At 45.6% G+C, this 24,224-nt stretch overlaps 1 protein-coding gene across 2 annotated transcripts in view; it reads right to left on the reverse strand.

The window, feature by feature from the left end:
* Nucleotides 1-23,746, reverse strand: part of SYNGR1 (synaptogyrin 1) — a 94,323-nt gene extending 70,577 nt beyond the window's left edge. The window contains exon 1 of one of the 2 annotated variants that reach the window (XM_088455083.1): nt 23,153-23,746. In XM_088455083.1, the coding sequence (XP_088311209.1) occupies nt 23,153-23,251 (99 nt within the window). In that variant the 5' untranslated portion in view covers nt 23,252-23,746. The remainder of the gene's footprint in view (nt 1-23,152) is intronic. The other variant, XM_088455084.1, reaches the window with a different exon arrangement.
* Nucleotides 23,747-24,224: the final 478 nt, after the last annotated feature.

Below are 24,224 nucleotides of genomic sequence, written 5' to 3' on the forward strand. Positions count from 1 at the left end.
AACAATCAATACATACAACTATCCTTCCCACTTACTACCTCCCTACTGCCATTTGTATCAGTGCTACATGTAATAGAAGTATCAAACTTCATATAATAGATATAATATAGTAAATGAATCTCAGTGCTCCACGTGTGTTCAGAAGATCTCAGTGCGACATTAAATTCTCAGTGCTCTGTGTGGCTAAACGATCACAATGTTCTGTGTGACAACGAGATCTTAGTGCCCTATCTAGCAAAATTATCTCAATACTCCATTATAGCAAATAGGTCTCTGTATGATAAAGATATCAGTGCTCTATATGACTGAAAATTATTAAAATCTTTAAAATTATCATCAATACTCTATATAATGTGAATATCGGTGCTCTATATAACGAGGGGATCACAATATTCTATACGAGTGGATCCCAGTACTCTGTGCAACAAAGGAACCTTAGTGCTCTGAATATCCAATATGTCCCGACGCTCTGTGTTATCAAATAATCGTTCTGATCCATATATTTTAATATATGGATCAGAAAGATTATTTGATAATACAGAGCATTATATAGAATATCATTTTGCTATATTGTTTGAATTGTCTATTTATGGACAATTCAAATAATATAGCAAAATGAGTTATAACAACAGATAAATCAAGATTGTGCAAAATAAACACAAAAGACAAAACAAAAATAAAAAAATAAATTTAACGGCATAGGCCCACCTCAACACTTCACATGCAACATAAATAAGTAATGTAACAGCTCCAATCATTCTGCCCAATCTCAAATTAATCCATCTATCCCATTTATTATGAAATTTGGACATGGAGTTACGAGACCTAAACATATGTCTTTGGTGCTTTATCACATAATTTACTAATGGGGTCTATCCATTACACGACTCTTTGCACGATCTGACCAAAACCAGGAGGTTTTGGTGGCATCGTACAGATAGTCGTGTAATGGATAGCCGGCAAGGACCAGCAATGTGCGTGTACGCTGGGTCCTTGCCGACCCCGACTATCTACTGAACATGCCCGTCAACCTGACTATTACCGTCAGGTTCAGCATGTTCAGAGATAGGAGGTCGGGCTCCTGCACTGAATGACGGTTCAGTGAACACCGCTCAGTGCGGGCACCACACCTCGGCGACCTGAAGGTCCAAACTAGTCGTTCAGTCTTTCAGGTCGCCTAGTGGATAGGCCCCTTAAGACTGTCTATTTAATGAAATCGGGGGAATCTGTTCGAAAACCAAGACCGTGCTATTACCACTTTAGTTAAAGCAGGGCCATAACTAGGGTAGTGTGACCTGTGCCATGGCACAGGGCACTGCAGGGCTGTGGGCACTGTTTGGGCCTGTACATTTTCCTGTTTATGATCATTCTCACTTGTAGCTTCCTCTTCTTTTATCCCCAGCATCTCCTGGCTTCCCCCCTCTCTTCCCTCGCCCTTCCCCATGAGGCCATGGCCCTTTATCAGACGCAATATCTTATGTCCCTATTTAAATAATGGGGGGGCACCACTGCTCTCTCTGGCACAGGGCACCAAAAAAAAGTCTAGTTACAGCTCTGGACTAACGTAGAGAGACACGACACATCATCGGTAAGTACGTTTCTTTTTAGTCAAGGCCAAACAAACAGATTCTAGAATTAAAAAGGTGGTAGAGAGGGAGCCGTAAGCAAAATATCCTTCCAAATTTGTTCCCAGAAAAAATAAACTAATGGACAACCCCACAACAGACGCCAAAACCCAGCATTCTCCTTCCTACATCTAGTACAAAAGGAATCCTCTCTCAAAAGATGCAGGTGTATAATACACTCTATGCAGAACATAAAAGTGTGCTTGTTGACATCGAAACAAGTAGTGTTCACTCTAGGTCCAGCGCCGGACCTAGAGAAAGGGCACTTCTGCGCGCGCTGAAAAGTGGGTGTGACCAATTAAAAGGGGGTGTGCCTTTATGACGCGTGCGCCCGGCATCCATTCGCCGGTGACCGCTGCACCGCCATTTTCTCCACCCACGGGACACTGCAGCCCACAGGAGGGGACGGCACCAGCATGCTGTTTCAGCGGGGCGCCATGCCGGAGGGCAGGGTGCTTTCTGCCCTTTAGAAATAGGGCCGGGCTCGCCACGCCACTGAAACAGCCTAGCAGGAACGCTACACAAGAAGTGATAAATTTAACAGAGCCCAGAATTTGTGCCCAGTGCTCATCAGAAATCAAACCTATGTCAACCTCCCACTTCGACTTAACAGGAATTAGTCGCGCTGGGAGAAATTTGGCATTGAGAGTGGCATAAACAGAGGATACCTTACCCTTAGTACCCATATCAGCCACTAAAGATTTAACAGGGAAAGGTGATAATTTAATAATGGTACCTGTAAACTGTACTTGTATGGCGTGTCGTAACTACAAGCATCTAAAAAACGCTGTATTGGGGATACTAAACTCACTTGCAGTTGCTGAAAAGACTTAAAATTTCCTTCACTATACAGTTGATCTATAGTTGTAACACCTTTTATAAGCCATATATTATCCAACGACAACTTAAACAATTCCGGATATGAATTTTTAAACCACATTGGAAAGTCTACATCTAAATCCGACCAATCAAAAAGAGTATGAACATACCACCATATCAACAAAATGTGATTAAGTAAAGGAGGCAAGCCAGTAGTAGTTATACCAGATAGTATAAAACAGGAGATATGGTAAGAACTTACCTTTGTTATCTCCGTTTCTACGAAGTCCTTAGGGTCCACAGGGATACCTTGGGGTATAGGTCTTGGCTCCACAGACATGGGCACCACAGAGTTAAAGATGTCCTCCCAGGATGCACTGGGCCCCCTCCTATACCCCGCCCCCAGGCCAAGGAACCTCAGTTTTAGTATCAAGCCATAGGCCGGGAGAGAGGAAAAAGGAAGAAGAAAGTCTGATACACACAAGATTCACATTCTCATAGAAAAGGGAGACAGAAACTGGTGACCAGAACACCCCCCTACGGAAGCACAGGGCGTCAGGGCGGGCACCCTGTGGACACTAAGGACTTCGTAGAAACGGAGATAACAAAGGTAAGTTCTTACCATATCTCCTGTTTTCTACCTCAGGGTCCTTAGGGATCCACAGGGATACCTTGGGGATGTCCCAAAGCAGTATCCTTCAAGGGAGGGGACGCTCCTGTGCCGAGAGGAGAATCCCCCGCCCGAAGGAAGCATCCTGAGAAGCAAATGTGTCAAAGGCGTAATGCTTGACGAAAGTATGGACAGAGGACCACGTGGCCGCCTTACAAAGCTGAAGAGTTGAGGCGCCACGTCGAGCTGCCCACGAAGGTCCCACAGATCTTGTAGAATGAGCTTTCACAGAGGGTGGCACTGGGAGTCCCTCGTGAGTGTATGCCTCAGAGATCGCCATGCAGATCCAGCGTGCCAAAGTCTGTTTATTGGCAGGCCAACCCCTCCTATGAAATCCATATAGGACGAACAAAGAGTCAAAGAACTGGTACGGTCCACGTAAATCCGCAGAGCCCGTACCACATCCAAAGAAGCCTCACCAGCTGAGAGATCAGATGAATTAAAGGCTGGGACCACAATTTCCTCGTTAATGTGGAAACTAGACACTACTTTAGGAAGGAATTCAGGACGGGTACGAAGTACCGCCCTGTCCGAATGAAAAATTAGAAATGGGGGACGACACGAAAGAGCCCCCAAATCCGACACCCTTCTGGCTGAAGCAATAGCCAGAAGGAACACTGTTTTTGCCGTAAGCCATTTAAGATCCACAGAACCCAGAGGTTCAAATGGAGGATCCTGTAGCGCCTTCAGGACCACAGCCAGATCCCATGGAGCTACCGGATGGACATAGGGAGGCTGGATGCGAAGGACACCCTGCATAAAGGTACGGATATCAGGCCGCATGGCAATCCTTCGTTGAAACAAAACCGACAGGGCAGAAACATGAATCTTCAGTGAAGCAAGGTGTAGACCTAAATCCAAGCCTGCCTGAAGGAAAGCCAACACTCTCGATATTCTAAACTCGCGAGGATCGTACGCTTTAGGGCGACACCACTCAAAATAGGTATGCCACACCCTGTGGTAAATTCTAGCTGAAGCCGGCTTACGAGCATGTAACATGGTATTGACCACCGCTCTAGAGAAACCCTTGGACCTCAAGAGGGAAGCCTCAAGAGCCACGCCGTCAAAGATAGCCGACTCAGGTCCGGGTAGAGACAAGGACCCTGAGACAATAGGTCCGGCCTCTGAGGTAACAGCCAAGGAGTGTCGATGGATAGACACTGGAGATCCGAGTACCAACTCCTTCTGGGCCACGCCGGGGCCACCAGCAGGATCTTGCCTCCTTCCTGCCTGAACTTTCGAATTACTCGAGGCAGCAGGGAGAATGGAGAAAACAGGTACGCGAATTGGAAGTTCCACCGTGCCGACAGAGCGTCCACCAGGAGAGCTCCCGTGTCTCTTGTTCGGGATCCGTACGCCCACAGCTTGCGGTTGTGTCTGGAGGCCATGAGGTCTATTTCGGGAAGACCCCACTTGTCCACCAGGAGTTGGAACACCTCCTGGTGAAGAGACCATTCCCCCGGGTGTACATCGTGGCGGCTGAGGAAGTCCGCCTCCCAGTTCAGCACACCCGGAATGAAGACGGCTGAAATGGCCGACAGATTGCCTTCTGCCCAAGTCAGAATGCGGGACACCTCCTTTAGAGCCGCTTGGCTTCGAGTTCCTCCCTGACGATTTAGGTAAGCCACCGTGGTGGCGTTGTCTGACTGAACCTGCACAGGTTTCCCTAGCAGGAACGGTCTTGCATGTTGCAGCGCCCTGAACACTGCTCGAATTTCCAATATATTGATTGGCAGGTTCGATTCCTCCGACGTCCACCGGCCCTGGAAGACATTTGGGCCTGTCACAGCGCCCCAGCCCCGAAGGCAAGCATCCGTTGTTAGAAGGACCCAATCCAAAACGGACGTCCCCTGCTGAGATGAGACTTTTGTAACCACCACGTCAAAGACAGGCGCACTTCCGGAGTGAGCCTGATCATCTGCGTCTTTATTCGACGGGGATTTCTGTCCCATCTGGACAGGATCAACATTTGTAGAGTCCTGGAGTGGAACTGGGCATACTCCACCATGTCGAACGTTGACACCATGGATCCCAGTAACTTCATCGCCGAGAGAAGAGACACTCGGCGACTGCTTAGAACATTGCGTATCTTGGACTGCAACAGGGCTATCTTTTCCTCCGTCAAAAAGATCCTCTGTTGCTGAGAGTCCAACAATGCCCCGAGATGGACCATTCTCTCAGAAGGAATTAGAGAGGACTTCTTCCAGTTCACTATCCAGCCGTGAGCCTGCAATACCGATATTGTCAGTTGTAGATGGCTGCAAAGGACTTGTGGCGACCCTGCCAACAACAGAAGGTCGTCCAAGTAAGGTAACAGGCGAACTCCCTGCAACCGCAGGTGTGCCGCCATTACTTTTGTGAACACCCGAGGAGCCGTGGAAAGGCCAAACGGTAGGGCCTGAAACTGGTAATGGAGGTCCAACACTGTAAATCTGAGGGAGCGCTGATGAACCCTGGCAATGGGGATATGCAGGTAAGCATCCTGAATATCCAGGGACACCATAAAATCCCCAGGCTGCATAGCTAAAACAATAGAACGCAGAGTCTCCATCCGGAACCGAGGGACCCTTAAAAACTTGTTCAGGGACTTGAGGTTGAGTATAGGTCGGTATGATCCATTTGGTTTTTGAACCAGAAAAAGGTTGGAGTAATATCCGGTCCCTCTAAGGGATAACGGAACAGGTTCTATTACTCCCATTTGAAGCATAGAACGCACCGACTCTTGGATCGCTAGAGCCTTCGTTGGATCTGAAGGACCTGCTGTTACAAAGAACTGATGAGGAGGTCTTCTGCGGAAGGAGAGGGCATATCCTTGAGATACCACCTCCCGTACCAAAGTGTCTGTGGTGGTTTTGAACCAACACTGGGCGTATTGCAGAAGTCAGCCTCCCACCCTGGGATCCCCCAAGGGGAGGCCCAACCCGTCAGGCTGAGGGTTTGTCGTCCGGCTTGGCAGCTGGACGTCTGGTACTCCAAGCTTGCTTCTTGGTCTTAGTGGTCTTTTTGGGACCTGAAGGTCTCGGAAAGGACTGAACCCTAGGTTTTCCCGGAGGGCGATAGGGCCGAAAGGAAGGATTTTTAGACCCAGACGGAGTCGGGGCTGAGGGTAGACACGCAGATTTGGCAGCCGCCAACGTGTCTACTATTTTGTCCAAGGCTGGTCCAAACAGGACCTGTCCATTGTAGGGTAAGCATTCCAAGCCTTTCTTGGATTCAGCGTCCGCCCTCCACGAACGTAACCACAAGGAGCGTCGAGCGGCCACAGCCGCCGCAGAAATCCTAGAAGTAAGCAGGCTCAAATCCAAAGCTGCTTCGTTAATGTACGTAGCGGAATCCCGAAGGTTACCCACTAACATAACCTGTTCGCTGGTACCCTCAGAAGCGAATGATGTCTCCAAAGCGTCCGCCCACCTTTCCATAGCCTGGGCCACCCAGCAGACAGCCATAGCTGGTCTAGATGCTCCTCCAGCAAGGGAATAGATGGACTTAAGACACACCTCCACCTTACGGTCTGTAGTATCCGTCAGAGAAGACATAGACGGCATAGGCAAAGTTGCGCTCTTTACTAAGTGCGTAACGTGAGAATCCACGTGAGGAGGAGACTCCCATTTAGTGAAATAATCTTCCGCAAAGGGATAAGTACGTGCCAGATGCTTGTGAGGTTGAAATCTTTTTCCTGGAGATTTCCAGGCCTCCTCCATGTGATCAACTAGCTGACCAGATAGGGGGAAAACTGCTGCAGCTCCATTAACCTCTTTAAAATAAGCATGAGTAGGCGCTGCAGGTATGTTGTCGTCAGTAATTGCCATGGCCGCACGGACTGCCCGTATGAGGCCTGGAATGTAAATACTAGACTTAGCCTCTGCTTGAGGAGTGTCGGTGTCCGACAAATCTAGAATTTCGCCCTCATCAGACGACCCGTCATCCTCATCATCCTGAGCGGGTGGATATGACAATAACGGTCTTTTAGAAGGTCTGGATTGATCCTGCTGTGTGCTCCGCACCCCAGAATCAGACAAACCTGGGTCAGCCTGATTAAGGACCTGTTGCGGGGGGTACTGTATTACTATCGGTCCCGGAACTCCCAGAATAGGAGGCGGGACTACCGCCTGCTGTGCAAACCCCAATTGTGGAAACGTAGGAGGGGCTGCAAGCCTATTTACAAGAACAGTCAGGGCTTGTGCAAAACAAGCCCAAGGTGGTTCCTGAGAGGTGCTGGGTACAGCAGAGTTACCAGGGACAGCCAAACATGCAGTACATAACCCATCCTCGAGTACCGCCCCCTCCCCCACACCTGCTTTACATCTGGAGCAGGAAAATAGCAGAGGAACAGAGTCCTCACTGGACATAGTGGTATGTGACTCTCCTCTCACAGAAATAAATCATAAACTGTGAGGTAAATTCCTACCCTGACAGTACTGGCACTGAGAGGGCTGGTCAAGAGGAAGAAATAGGGATAGCTAAAATGGCTGACAGGAGAAAAATCAGGCACACAGCTAGCATAAAGTCACATACAATGCAGAAACGCTGCACTAAGTGCACTATCACTTACACAGACTTACAGCCTGGCAGTGATAGCGCTACATACGCTGACCTTTACTGGAGGAGAGGTATGTAAGAGGCACCCCAGGCTCCGCACCATGTCACCACAGCGTCTGCATAAAATGGCTGCCGGAGGATGAAGGGAGGCGGGCCTGAGGAGGATCACTGCCTCAGCCCGCCAAAGCCTTAATGTAAGGCGCCGACAGCAGTGATGGGGAGGAGCCTCCTGTGCGCTACAGGGAAGGCATCCTCCCCTGGCAGGCCATTAACCCCCCGGGATGCTGGAGCGTGTTCCACAACGCTCCAGCCCCGTATCCCTGGTGGTCTAGTGGAGAGCGCAGGCATCCGCCTGGCTCCACTATACTGCCGTCCCCAGGGAGCCCCCAGCTCTGGGGACGCCGGACTGTGATTCAGCGGGCGCCTACCGCAGATGCCCGCTGCTTACCTGCTGCCCCCCGTAGGTCCGGCCACAGTCCCAGGCCCCCGGAGGTTCCGCTAGCAGGAACACTACCGGTGGTCGGCGCCGGCGGGGGTGTCGGAGCGGTAGCATGGACGTCCGCTGGACAGTCCTATGCTACCGCTCTTAAAGATCTTCAGGGGCTGTTACACATCCCCCTCTGCGATGACCCAGCTTCCCGGCCAGGCACCTACTGAAAACTGAGGTGCCTTGGCCTGGGGGCGGGGTATAGGAGGGGGTCCAGTGCATCCTGGGAGGTCATCTTTAACTCTGTGGTGCCCATGGCTGTGGAGCCGAGACCTATACCCCAAGGTATCCCTGTGGATCCCTAAGGACCCTGAGGTAGAAATAATAATGGAGAAAAAGAAGACCCCACTCGTCCAGTCAAAAATTCCAACAATGTCAACCCAGCAGTACCAGTTAGCCATTCAAAAAAATGGACTAGATGAGCGGCCATGTAATAAAACCGAAGATTCGGAAGGCCAAGCCCACAAAAAGCTTTAGCCTTATACAAAGTTTTAATAGACACTGTATCCAGTTCATTCCCCCATATAAAAGATGCTAGAATACTATCAATTACAGTAAACACTCTCTTGGGAATATAAAATGGTGAATGCTGCAAAATATATAAATATTTGGGTTGAATAGACATCGTAAATTATGATGATCCAGACACCCAAATATTTTGATCTCAGTGTCCACTGCATGGGGCAATTTGCCAGCTCTTTATCAGGAATATGATCTGAAATGGTAAAGCTGTTATACTTATCTCAATTAATAAGTAAACCTGAAAAAACACCAAAATGTATTAACAGTTCGTAACATTGACTCTAAAAGAGGTCCTTGAGTCTTCTAAAAACAAAAAGCTGCTCAGCCGAATTAGAAGCTCTGGAAATGTACAGAGAGGAAAAAGAACTACTAAACACCTCTGTAATATCAACCCCCGAATGACACAAATGACCCTGAGGGTTACGAAGACATTGAATAGTATTACAGGATTCCTCCCACCCATATAAGCCAAATATCTACCCCCAACTTTAGCCTGAAAATAGTGCTCATGTCTAGAAAGCAGCAACCTACGCCTAGATTTCTCAAAGAGGTAATCTGCCCACTCCCTCTGAGCACCCAACCATAATTCACGATCTAAAGGTGATTGAGATATTACATATTGGGCCTCTAACTGTTGACATGCATATTTAAGGAGGGCTTCCGCCTTTCTATTATACAGCTTAATTTCAGAGACTCTTAATAAAAGAGCCCTGTATATAGACCTTGAAGCCATCATGCCTAATAGTAGGATCTAACATTCTCAGATCCAAAACTCCCCCATGCAGCTACTAATTCACTGCCCGCCCCCATTAAAGACAACCATAATGGGTTAACTTCCAAAAACTAGCCCCCCTATTCTGAGACATATTCAAAGTAAGTAGCACAGGGGAGTTGTCAGAGATACCTCTAGACCACAGGTTCTCAAACGTGGTCCTCAGGACCCCAAACAGTGCATGTTTTCCAGGACTCCTCACAGAATCACAAGTGAAATGATTAGCTCCACCGGATCTTTTAAAATGTGTCAATAAGTAATGAATTCATCTGTGCACCAGCTAGGTGACCTGGAAAAAGTGAACTGTGTGGGGTCCTGAGGCGCGAGTTTGAGAACCACTGCTCTAGACAAATAGACCACTTCACACACTGCCGGTGATATGCGGACGAAGTCAATACTAGATCTATACGAGACAACGTGTGAAAAGAAGAACAATGACGCAAATTTTGATTAGCGAGAGTATTACGAACTCTCCAAATGTCAATCCAGACCATTTCAGCGATCAGACTGGCATATGGTGTGGGAGAGGGAAAGGATGGAGCACACCTACCACCTTCCTGCCATTGATCCATGCAGTGGTCCATAATATTATTAAAATCCCCACACACAAATCACAGGGGTATCCGGATATTGAGAAACAAACATAGCCGCCTCCTGGAGAATCTCATTACTATATGGAGGAGGAATATACACAGCTAATATATGAAATCAACGTCAGATGTATATTAGCATGAATAAATACAAATCTACCATGAGTATCAATCAGACTGGTATCTAAGTAAAACTGCACTGATTTCTTAAAAAGAACCGAAATTCCTCTTGCATTACTTGAAAATGTAGATCTACAGTAAAAAGGTAGACAAAGTCTTGATAGACACCAGGGGCTATATTTACTTTGTTTTCTGTTCGATTTGCCATTCGATTCTGGTTCGATTTTTTATGAAAGGATTTACTAAAGCCCAAATCGAATGTCAAATCGAATAGAAAAATGAATTTAAAATGTAATCGAATTTCTGAAAAACATTGATGTTTTTCCATAGAGAACTATAGAATCCCTTAATTTACTAACATTCGATTTGCAAATCGAATGAAAAACAAATTCTAAATCGAACTGCAAATCCCCAAATGAATAGAAGAACTTCATGCTTTCATTTTCAGCATGAGCAGTTCGATTTGACACAGATACATGCATACATCAGTGAGATGCATGCATGTATCTTATTGTAAAAAGCTTGTAAAGAGTTCATGTTATAAAAAAAAAAAAAGACGTGGGGTTCCCCCCCCTAAAACAGAACCAGCCGCAGACTTTTCATAGCAAGTCCTGGTTGTGTAAGTACAGGGGAAAAATTACGTAGGGTTCTCCTGTACTTAGAGCAACCACCACCAGGCTCTGATCTGGTCCTGGAATTACAGGGGAAAAATGCGTAGGGTTCCCCTGTAATTTCCACAACCTGCACCTGACCTTTTCTAGCAGGGGGGTAATGTCACAGCCAGTTAAACCCTATCACCGGGTTCCCCAGCCGAAACCTTACCTCTGAACACTAGTCAGCCCAGGCCGGGGATCCCTGGGGAGTTGGGGACCCCCCCCCGAAAAAGGGGTCCCCCTCTCCAGGGCATCCCAGGCCTAGGCCGATAGCCCGAGGCTATCCCCGGCACCCGTGGGCAATGGGTGCCGGGTCGTTAGTGTTATGCTGGCCATACACGGGACGATTGATCACACGATTAGAGCAGTTTCTACAGGTTGGACAGACCAATCATTTGAAAATAGCTGCATTTTGAGTCTTCTGCGACCCCGATGCGCATCCCCGCCGTCTAGTTGGATCGCAAATCAGATGGTTTTGCAGAGAGATCTCAACTGATCGTGTAGGAATTGACACACATTATGTTATGTGATTGGTCAAATCGTATGGCCTTATGTGAAATAGTTTCATTTCAAATACAAATCGTCCTGTATCTGAAGGGAAGAATTTTCAAGGGAAATCGTACAACTGATCTAACCTTAAAAGTGTAGTGTAAAAAGGTCCGGGGCTGGTTCTGTTTTAGGGGGGGACCCCACTTAATTAATTTTTTTTTTAACAATAAAGGTGCATACACACGGTACGATCTGTACCACCAACGACATGAAAGATATCTTTCAGTGAAGTCCTCCTGCTACATCTCTGAACAGGCAAAGTTGACGATATCGTCCAGATTGGACTGCATTTACGGACAATCGTAGATATCGTTATCGTTCATGCGGGAACGCGCATCGTTGATCGTTCACTGATTAAAAATGACAGATATGAACGATTTATCATTGAAGGATATCATTATCGTTCATATCGTAACGATATACCGTACAGTGTGTATGCACCTTAACTCTTTACAAGCTTTTTACAGTAAGATATGCATGCACCGGTGTCAAATAGAACTGCTCATGCTGAAAATGAAAGCATGAAGTTCTTCTATTCATTTGGGGCTTAGGAGTTTGTTTTGGAGTGGGATTTGCTGATTGATTTGGACATGAACATGCAGAAAAAAAAAAAAAAAATCCCTTCTTAAACTGAAACAAGATCGAATTTGAGTTGAAAATGGAAAGCAAAATTCATTAGTAGTAAATTTGAGATTTGCTAAGGGATTTTGCTGTTCGAGTTCAATTCGATCTCAGGAGATTCCAGAGATTCATAAAAATTAATCTCTAATCGAACTTTAGTAAATTTACCCCCAGATGTTAGACAGGCAATAGGTCGACATGGACAAAGGGTCGACACATTAGAAGGTCGACACTTAAGGAGGTCGACACGAAAATGGTCGCCGCATGTTTTTTTTTTTTTAGAGTTAGGCACTTACCCCAACAGTTAGGGTTAGGCACCAGGAGGGAGGGCTAGGGTTAGGCACCAAGGGGAGGGTTAGGGTGAAGATTAGGGTTAGAAAAAAAAAAAGGTGTTGACCATTTTCATGTCAACCATATGCATGTCGAAATATTGTTCCTGTCAACCTATTGTCTGTCTTACATCTGGTGTGTATATAGACATTTGTCTACCTTTTTGCTGGAGATCTTTCAATCCATAACCATGTAGAATGGTACATATACCCTATCGAGGGCTTTTTAAGGGCTAATACTTTGCTGCCATATAAGTGGTTTTCTGAAAAACAAATATCAGCAGGATTTCTTAATTTGGGACATGAGAAGGGATCGCTTTACCCTGTCATTTAACCCACGGATGTTCTATCCAAGTATGCTAACCTCCTTATTTCCCTCAATCATAAAACTTCAATGGAACTATATGAGAAACAGAACATGCTAAACTGCTTAAAAACCCCTACAGGATGACGCAAAGCAGGCCTGCACCGGCAATACAATACAAATAATATATTTCACCCTGAAAAAGATCCGGACAATAAGAAAATTAAACAAATATAAAGAGACAATTGCACTCATTTGTACTGATGACATATAGAAAAAAAGAATCCACTCTGTATAGCCGTCAAAATCTGAGGTATACTTGATCCCCATGCCCTAAAAAGAAAATAGAGATTTTTAAAAACCCCAAACCCTAATTAGAGCAAGAACAACAGGGGTATAAGGAATTACACCCTACAGCTATATTTAGCAGAAAACTCCCTAAGCATAAAACTGGAACTAGTCCCCTGGTGTACCAATGAAACATATAAAGGACATACGACTAATTATATGCCGGCATTATATATCATTCTATAGAAATCCATTATGAAATACGCCTAAATAGATTACCAAAACATGTAAACCTATACCATCCACCACATATACTGTTGACGTTATTCAGGAAATCTTTTTTAAAGGAGAAACACATACAAGACATCTGAGGAAAAACAAAATTAAACCTCGGCGATGAGCACGGAGCAGACGGTCCAGCCAGTCCTCCACATCTTTGGGATTAGCAAAACAGTGAATGGATTTATCATACACTACTCTCAATCTCGCAGGGAATAGCATAGAATATTGACTATTATGATCCCGAAGCTTGCGCTTGACTTGCAGGAATTGTAAGCGACTATTATGTACCTCCAGCTCAAAATCCAGAAAAATTGATGCAGTATGACTTTCAAACTGTAGTTGAGCATTAGTGTGGGCCAAGCGGAGAATAGGGTCCCGATACTTAAAGTGCGATAAACGGGCAATAAGAGTTCTAGCAGCAGGAGCACCAGGTAGAGCAGGCCTTGACGGGCGCCAACGGGCACGCTTCACAGCGAATTGTGTACTGAAAGCCTCCCGGGTAAACAGCTGAACCAGCCACTTCTCTGTAGAATTTCTTAGGCGCCGTGCCTTCAGTCAGTTCAGGAAGCCCTACGATACGGATATTATTTCATCGAAGCATCCCTCAACATCAAATAGCTTGGCCTGGAAAAAAAAACACCTGAGATAGCAATTCCTCAACTTTATTCTTTAAAGAAGTGGCATCCGCCAAGTTTGAAATGCAGAGTTTCATCTACTCTCTCCCTTATTTTTTGTAAGTCTTGGCGAAGTAAAGACACGTCAACCTGCACCTGGCCGATCTTATCTGTGACCCTCTGCTCAGAATCAGATATGGCTTGTAATATTTGCTGCGTATGATGCAGTGTCCCACTCTGTTCGGCGTCATCCTCGGTAATCGGAGGAGAGGGGGAGTTAGGTACACCCCGATTTGATACTCTAGAAGCCCAAGTTGTTCTGTCTAATTTCGGTAGCCTAGCAGCTGCTCCAGCAGTATGACCAGTTTTCCCCATGGTATCAAACAAAAAAAAACCCTCCACTCAATAGGGAGAGAGAGGAGTACTGTAAAAATCAGTAATATTAAAAATCTAGGCACTTTATCCTGCTCTTGTCTGCTTGATATATCCCAACTTACAAATACTGTATAACAAAATCACTTGGTTGGGACAATATATCATCATCCAGTAGGCACCAGCTTTTTTACACAAGTTCTATATCACCATAGAAGAGCATCTGCAGCTGGGATGTATCACTAGGCTCCAATATCACCCCTCAGTGTTGCCTGATATCAGCGCCTTAGACTCTCACAACGGTGAACTCCCTGCAGAGGGAAACCAAAATCCTCCCAGAATGGCTGCCACACAGGGACTCACCGGTCCGGAGACTCGACGGGGACACGATGGCAACAGCGTTCCCCCACTCCACCATCAGCTACAGACAGACGGAGTCAGAGAGCCAGCAGTACACAAGCGGGAAGCCCGGCCGGGAGGACAACACCCGTGACCGGAGGTCCAGACGAAGCAGCAGACCCCGCTACACACCGCCACAGACACAGGTACGTCCTGGCACTCAGAGTGTTTAGCAGCTTACAGCAAGCAGATGCATAAAGGCGTCCCACGCCAGCTGAAAGCGAGCTATCCCTAGACCACCAGGGAAGACAGGAGATATGCTGGACCTTTCAGCGGGAGCTACAACAACGTGCTGCTACTCCATGCTAAACCAAGCCACGCCCCATGAAGGGAACTAAATTTATTAAGGCCAAAAGTGACCGCCCATACACTTGCTGTATGGGCCAACGGTGATTGACAGCTCAACTGGGCTAGCGCATGTAACTGCCCGCCCAGTTGTTACCACCCGGGGATGCAGATCAGTACTGTGTAGAGACCCATTCCATTCCGATGTTCCTGGGCAGTGAAGATGCAGTTTCACTGGCATCGGCGGCCATGTACTGTCGGATTTTCTAAGCAACTATAGCCCAGTCGGTGGGTGTCTCAGTAGACAGCTAATCTGGCAGCGTCATTAGCATAATTTGCAGTAGTGACGGCAACATAAGTCGCAGCTGCATTAGCGTTCATCTCTGAATAAGACCCACTGTGGCCAATTAGGTTAATATACGCAGATTTATGGTAGTGTCCTTCTGGAAATAAAAATCTAATCAACCATAAAAAATGTCTGATATAAAGGCCTTCATATTTGCTGCTGCCCCCTACTGATCTGCGACGTCTCTAAAGCAGCCTACACATTTGGCAATATTAATGAGTGAATGAACGACTATGACATCGTAATCATTCAATTGCTCATTAATCGTGCACCATAATGTCGGAAACTACCAGCGATGCGCGATCACACTGGTCGTTTCCGACATCTATCATCGCCTGAACATGCAGGTCAATCTGCCGATAACGACAGATTGGCCATGTTCAGGGATGAGGGAGGGTGCCTGCACTGAACGACACATCATACTGTCTTTCCTAGTCGCCAAGTGTGTACGCTGCTTAAGTGCAACAATAAATAAGTTAGGAATAATAGCAACTCCGCTAAATATTTAATTGTCTCAAAGTGCAAAGACAATAAAATCAGCTCTCCCCCCTATAAGTGCTATTGCTATCTATATTGTTTGACACACCTGAAGTTCATGATTAGCATCATCCAAGACTCAGATTTCATTGTCAGCTACCTGAACCCCATTGGCTCAACCATTTCCACTTGCGCCCACCATTTTGTAGACCAACACATGTTTTTGTCCTACTCCACTAACACCCTAATTTTAATAAATGGAAAAATCACTGGTGAAATGACAAATTGAGTTCCCCTGGTAAATACACAGCATATAGACATATCCCAGACCTCCATCACTTCCCTGCATAGAAATAAGAAATGCACACCCCCCCACTCTAACCTGTTGACAAAACAAACCACGGTCCATGAAGAGCTGAATGGAGACCCCTTTAACATGTCTGAATTTTGGATACTAAGGTTTTGAGATTGAAATATGAAATTGATCCATACGACTGCTCAATTATCTTTCAGTGTAAAAACTAGTGTACACACTAGTCAATGATAGTTACGATTGGAACGATATAGGATAACACCTCATTGCTGCTGTGGAAATGAACTCATCGTTTTGAAACAAAAAGTTGCTCATGCAGCCCAGACCAGATAAGCCGATCCAAAATACAGTCGGTCCTGGGTGCTGCGTACACAAAAGGAATCTCAAAAACCTGCTCTTTGGCCTGATTACTGCACAATGTGTGCCCAAGCTTACCATATCAATAGATTGGACTGACTCATTGGCCATCCAAGTTCATTACAGATGCTTTTTTTTGTAATGCTCATGTAAGGAAGAGTATCTAGGATGGAGGAGAAAGATGGTGGTAACGAATAAAACAATGATTGCCCAACCGCATCTGCAGTCATAGAATAGACTTTTCTCAGTATCCAGTCAGAGGGATCAACTGGCCACTGGCCACTGACAATAGAGCCTAGGGCTGGGTCAATATCTGGAGTGAAAAAGACCAGGATATCTGGTAATCCAAATACATAATCTTTCTAATAAGAATGAGTGACTGAAGTACACACACCTCGCATTATGCTCCAGAGGTCAATGTGTGTGACATAATTTAGCCGGTTGGGGCTTACCGCTAAGGCCACTCTGGCCATTTCAATCTTGCAGAGTTCATCTGGCTTGGACAAGATGGAAGTTCTTGTTGCCAGTGTACAATGCGATAGGTACCGGAAAGGCCATCTTCCTCAGCATGTGGTTAGTGGTGCGGTAACCATTTCTATTGACTGCTGGGCTCTTCAAACTGGCAGCTCAGGCAGGAGTGGGATACCTGCTACAGGCAAGGATAGGCTGCCAGCTCTGGGTGGTCCTGGGAACATGGTAAATGCACATGAACAAGCAACCATAAGGAAATGATTAATTAAAACATTTTGACTAGAAACCATGGGCCTTGACTGATGGGACATCATTTTTTATAAACAAGCTGCATGCAAATATAACATTTATGTCCATATGCTGAGGCACACGTATTGCAAGATGTGTGCAGGAATGCACCATCACAGGTGTGCCCTATTTTCAGGTATATATCCCATACACTTAACCATATGCTTTGCCTACATATTTGTAGTTAGGTTTCAATAAAACTTTAAAACACTCTCTAATACAGCAGGTACATCTTTTCCATTTTGTGTACAACAAGAAAAACACACTGAGTAATGAAATCTGTAGGTTTCAGGTGGAGCTGGGTATATTCATTCTCTGTGTATATGTAAGAGGTGTATTCAGATTATCTGTGGGTCACTGGGATGTAGTTATACATGACGGACAGGATGTCGGCTGTTAAAATCCCGGCCTAGGGATCAAACATAGGCACCTAAATCCCGACACCAGTTTAGACTGACACTGGAATCCCAACATCCAGAACGCGAGTAAGGTGGGGCGGGTTAGGTGTAGCCTTGGGGTAGGTTTAGGCACCACAGGGGGGGGGTTTGGCACTAACAGGGAGGGTTAGGGTGCAAGAAGGGAGGGTTAAAGGCAGAAGGGGGAGGGTTAGCATAGTTACGTACCCCTGTCGGGATACTGAGCATCGGGATGTCACTGTTGGTATTTTTGACAGCTGGTATTTCATACTCAACCCGGGTCACCGATGCGCTCTGCATTATATGGCGCTCCCTGCGATGCATTATATGGCGCTACCTGCGATGTGCTCTGCATTATGTGGCGCTCCCTACGATGCGCTCTGCATTATATGGCGCTCCCTGTGTGTCCACCAGCTGTGGCATTACACCTCGGCTAGTAAGAGCCCGATGCTGGTTGAAGGAATACGGGGTAAAGTCAATACGGGGGAACCAGACGCATTTTTTTTTCCCGTATTTCCTCAACCACGACCAGCTCAAGTTCAATTAAATACGGGGGAACTTCACGCTTTTTTCCGCCTGTATTTTCCTGAACCAGGACCAGCTTAGAAAAGCCCAGTGCTGGTTATGCTTGGGAGGCGGGATCCCATGCCATTTTTTTTTTTTTTTTTTTATATATTAACCATTTATTTCCTTTATTCAGAAACATGCATGAATCACACTGAAACAGGCTGTTGGGCCTCTGCTGCCGTTTTATACACTTTGTGATGGAACTTTAATAAATCTACTTTCCGTGACGATTATCCTGAGTGCTAGTCCTGCATTCTTCTCTGAGGAGGGGGTGAGTGTGATGATATGTATATAGTTCAAACAATTCAAATGAAGGAAGGTGGGTGCAACATTTTATAGGACGGTTTAATCAATTGAGGATCTCCTTAATGACTGAAAAATGAACATAAGTTTAAGATGCGATGTTGATATATGCAGGAGGACTCTATTGAATTAAAAACATTAAAGCACTAGATTTTTCATATTTTGAGCAGTGCTCCTCCATTTGTAGGATTAAACGGAGTCCTTTACCAACCAATGAATAACATACGTCTCCAAGTATAGGCACTTCAATATAAGGTATGATTGAGCAGGAATTACACTTATAATTCTGCAGTGCTCTTACATATAACTGGGGAAACAGAATTAAGAAATTGGTACAAATTCTAAATGAGACATTATACAACAAAAAACAAACAAAAAATCCTGTACTGTAAAGCTGAAAGGATAATAAATCTGAGCACGTCTGAAGCCCAGTCATTCTGTTGCCTCTCATACTGTAGGTGACCTTGACTTCCCACCACATGTAATTACAATAAGGCCCTTTACTGAGCTTTCTTTCTAGCATGTGTGAGAAACAGAGTCATTAAGTCATTGCCTCCAACAACTCAAACTACCAGTGGCCTGTAGTACGCTGGTAATCGTAAGGTTATGAATGTTTTGTGTAAAAATACAAAACATTTATATCTGCACTTGTGATTAATATAATCCAAATTGTCCTTTGTTCACGTACAGCAGGGGTGGGGAACCTTTTTTCTACCGAGGGCCATTTTGATATATTATACTATTATTCGTGGGCCCGATGCGGGCCACGTCCCCTCCGTGTGATGTCACACAGAGGCGGGACCACAATCACCGTTGATTACAACAATGCCTGGAGCATCCTGTGGATGCTTCGGGGAGCTGTAAGGGCAGCGGTGTGACTATCTGAAGCATCCTAAGGATGCTCCACTTGGCACTGCTGCATAGATTCTGGCTGCAGGGTGCCACCCTAGGCACCCTGCTAGGCAGATGAGGCTTGCAAAAAAAAGCTCAGAGGGCCAGACCAAATGATTCCGGGGGCCTTATACGGTCCCCAGGCCTGAGGTTCCCCATCCCTGACGTACAGCCATTCCATGCTGGTTCGTTTCATGGCATGGCCCATTATTCCTTTTAGAACACTAAAAAAAAAACTTGTGTATTTCGTGGGGGGGGGGGGGGAATGGTATTAAACCAATGGAGGTCCACTATGGTTTCATTCTACAGATACTATAATGTTAGTTTGTACAATATAATCATCAACATATATCAAGGCTATTTTGCTAGCGCACAGTCAGGGGGATTATGAAGTTTTTAAAAGCTACCATGTAGTTTAAGTAATAACTTAAAGTTGTAGCAAGCAGGGATGTAATTTTTACTTCATTTATTTTGGTACTTGTAATTAGCATATGAAGTTGAGGAACACATTTATATGCATATCTTTCACACCATACTTTGCTGGCCCCTCCTCCGAGAGGAGGCAGCCAGGTCAGCACAGAGGGGGCATGGTGGCCGGACAGGAGCTGTGGAGGGTGCGTGGCGGCACAATCGTGTCATTGTGGCCCTGACCCTACTATATAGTACAGAGAAAACAGGTATTGTATAGCAGGGACTGGGCTACGATGACACGACTCAGCGCAAACAGCATCATTGCCCCCCCCGGACCGCCTACTTGTGCTCTCTAAGTGTAATGCCATGCTCCTGCATAAAGGCGTCAGTAGAAGTAGGGAAAATGTATACGTCCCCAGTACATTAGAACCTCAAGAAACAAAAACAAAAAAAAACACTGCTATGGGACCCACAACTGTATAGTTAGAATTCCCAATACTGCAAATACTAGAATTTTTCTTTTAATTAAAAAAAAAGTTTGATATGTCGCAGAAGATAGGGGAGTTGTACTAAAAGTATGCAGTCAGAATGTCTCCAGTTACAACGTCAACATTCATAGGGCGGAATTCAATTGATTCCTGCCCCCATCGCGCCTGACGGAGCTATTCAATTCTTGCTCCTGTCGGGCACGATCAGCTGACAGCGCTACATTTCAGCTCGTAGCCCAAGGGGGGTGAGAGCTGAAATGTGCGAAAAGTGACATGTTTGTGCGCCCAAACATCACTTTTCGCGATCGCACCCAGCACTTTGGTCGGGTTTAGCAGCTTTACGCGGCTAAACCCGACCACTTTGGGTGCGATCAGCACGAAAATCTGGAACAATTACATAGCGGCCCGCGAACTCCTGTCACTTTAGACGGGAGATGCGTGCCGTGAATACAATTGAATTCCGCCCATAATGTCAACAGCAGAATGTCAACATTGACGATATCGATATATGGCTAAAATATTGACATAAATGTCAACATTTCTATTAAGGTTAGTGTTGTTAGTGCTAGCCATAGAATTAGACTAAAACCACATTGCCGACAGGGTTAATATCGACATTATTAACATGTTGAATACCAACAAAATCCACAACACCTGTACTCCTCCTTTGTGCCAGAACAGAAGCTAGGTTAGGTCTAAATTGAAGTGGGCTGCAGGATCTCTGATGTCACAACCATGTGACCCACGGCAACAGGGGGAGGAGCACGGTTTCAAAACATGGGGCCCAAAGTGTACCCTCACGGGCTCGCTTTGCTTGCTGTGCTTCGGGCACGGTGGCTCGCTTTGCTCATCTTCAGTTAATATTCCTACGTGTACCTACCTGCCTTGCCTCTCCCCCTGCCGATGAGGGTTAAATGGTTGTGACGTCAAAGGTCCTTCTGCCAACTTTGATCTAGCATCAACCTCAGAAGCTACTCACTGCATGCTGCCATATTTCTGTCTCACATGATCAGTAAAAGCTCTGTTAGCAGTACAATTGACTTATGACAATTGTTATCCTTTAGGAAAGTAAAATGACTACATAAATGTTATTCCCAAAATGTTTGAGTATGTATACATATGGCTAGATGTTTTGATTGTGAAGAAGAAATAGTGAGATTTATTTACGAAGCTTCAGCTTGTAAAACCCAGAGCTTATGATCATTTATGTCTGATATTTAGAAGGGCAATGCTTTTACTAGCCTTGTCTTTAAATATTTGGCATAAACATGAATACATTTTATTGCCTTTTCTTCAAATTTATGCTCAAGGCAGTGGTTCCCAAACTTTCATCACAGCGCCCTAGAGTATCAGCATTTTTTTACGGCACCTCTAGGCCAAAAGATTCTGATAAAGAAATTCAGTGGAGGGGGGAAATTCAATTAAATTCGATGTTAAGTAGCGCTGGGAATGAGTGCCCAGATCTATTCAATTGGCCGCACTGTAAACCCGCAACTAGAGGCTTTCTGCACGCATCCATCCTGAGGTGTGAGCAGAAAGCCGATTAAATTAATGCAGCAGTGCTGGTTTCGCACTCAGCGTATGCGCTGACAGCATCGCTCCTGGCACTTAATTCGGAGAATGCTATTAACCATGACTAAAGCCCTGTCATTAGGCGCGGTAAACTTAAGTGCCAGTCACAATGCAGACAATTTAATAGTTACGGGTACTCATTCCCAGTGCTATTCAACATCACATTTAATTGAATTCCCCCAAAGAGTATTAAAGTAACAAAAGTGTGCTTACCCGTCATCCAGTTCTGTGGTGGTGGACAGGCTTATGCTTATCCACATAATTTATAATACACAAAATCAGTGCTGGTTAGTACCAATCACAGTGACCATAAATTTGATTTGGTCCTGGACCACCAACCAATGGCACCCCTGCAAGTGCCCCATGGCATCCAGTTTGGGTACCACTGGCTTAAGGAGTGCTTACAGCACAATTTCTTAAAAACATGTTTACTACACATAGTATAATGGTGCGTACACACGGAGCAAATTAAAAGAACCATTTGAACAATAACGATATCGTTGCCGTTATCGTTCAAATCACTCATTTAAAAAGGACCCTTCCAACTTACCATCGACCAGCGATGCGCGGCCATGTATGGACAACAGCGATATCGTCCGTGCATGCAGGTCAACTTGCTCGACATCGAGCAGGTCACGATCGCTATCGTCGTCAGTAAGAACGTGGTGTTCTGGATGTTAGATATCGATTATCCAGCACACCAGGGAGGGTGCATAAAGATCAGCCAGCGCTATCGAATCGCTGGTTGATCGCTACCTGTGTAAGAACCTTAATAGGCACTTTAGTTTAGAACTGAGAGTTTGCATGTACTCTTATTCCCCACATGCCATGTTATATTCAGCTACAGCAGGTTGAGAAATTGCAAATTTGTGCGGACAGTTAATTAAAGTTAAATTAAATAAACAGTAAAATTGTGTTCAGGAAAATGTACTTCTTCAATGGATGGTTATTTACATAAAAAAAAAACACAATTGTATGCTACAGTATCTTGTCCAGATGTAGATACGAGGGAATATTTACCAATAATAAATATTTTCAGCGAGAATATCATGGGTTTTCTAAACACTTTTATTCTTATTTACTTGTAACTCAAAACTGCTGAAAGGTGACACCCTGTCTCAGATTCATTACACGGTAACCCTGATGCCTATGACAACATGGAAGACACTCATCAGATGAAATGCTCAGCATTAGCTCTTGCAAGGATGGAACCTCTTGGTTAAATCTCATGGTGCAGCCAATCCTGCCAACTTGGAGCAGCAAGATCACGACTGGAATCCCAAAGACACAGACAGGATTACATTACACAGAATCATAATAAAGCCAGCTGCTAGGAGATACTTCTGCCATAAATTACTCACAAAAAAATAAATAAATCAAGATGCTTTAACAAAGACTAGAGTGGGACTTACCCAGGACACCATCCTGAGGACAGTGTGAGGTTGCCTGATGAAAGTCTGGGGGTCAAAGGCTCCACCAGCCTTACCAGCTCCATAGGCACCTCCCTCCATACTGAATACCGAAAGCCTCCAAAAAAACCTTTATCTGTAGGTGCAAATCTCCAGCACAGATGTCCTTGCAGGGATGCTGTTTGAGGAACGACAGACAGGTCAGATAATGGCTACACTGCTCAAGGGCATGGGAAGGCTCCCTGCAGGTGTGCCTTGAAGATCAAAATAAGGGTGCAACTAGACAGCATACATATAATATAGGGGGGTAACAGCCGTTACCGAAACAGGCAGGCTAAGGCTGGGTGCTGGCTTAGAGATTCGGATCTTTGGGGAGAGGCGGGGGGAAGCGGCCGAGTGTGTATGAGATGAGTTGCAAGCAGCTGATGTGATAAGAAGAAGCAGCCAAACCCTGATCAGAGACAGTGCGACAGCTACAGGCAACTGCTGCTGCTGAGTGTGTTGCAGAGTCTGACGCGTGCGCTCTCGGCCATCCTTCCCAGCTCAGCTGCCCCCCTCTGTGTGACCGACCACGTGATCCCAGCGCCCGCCGCCATCCTGGACTGGGACAGCTACTTATCTCCATGGCAACTGCGAGATGGGGGAAAAAAAATACATTTGGTCTCAGATGAGAGACTGTGGCAAAATGGTGACAACAGCATAAATGAGCGTTAACAGACAATCATACAATTTTTCACACGTCAACTGCTTTGTATGTCATTTGTTAACACATACATTTTATATATATATATATATATATATATATAGTTAGTGTGGGTTCAGGAGAGTGCTCTGTGCTGTCTCCAGTCCTCGTTGCTGCCAGGTCCCTATAGCAAAGGAGGCGAGCTGTCGTTGCTTGCACGACCTCCGACCCAGTGCGCGACTGTACCATTGCCATTCGTCTTGCTCTCTATTCTCCGGACAGTAAGGAATTGCCCCTGAGTGTCACCTGAGGGAGACTGTGCTACAGACGTAACAGTCCCACCAGGGCAGTAGCTAGGGTAGTGCGGCCGGTGCCATCGCACAGGGCACCACA

Source organism: Taudactylus pleione, unplaced genomic scaffold (assembly GCF_031769625.1).
Source record: "Taudactylus pleione unplaced genomic scaffold, aTauple2 ptg000642l, whole genome shotgun sequence".
NCBI classification, from domain to species: Eukaryota; Metazoa; Chordata; class Amphibia; order Anura; family Myobatrachidae; genus Taudactylus; species Taudactylus pleione.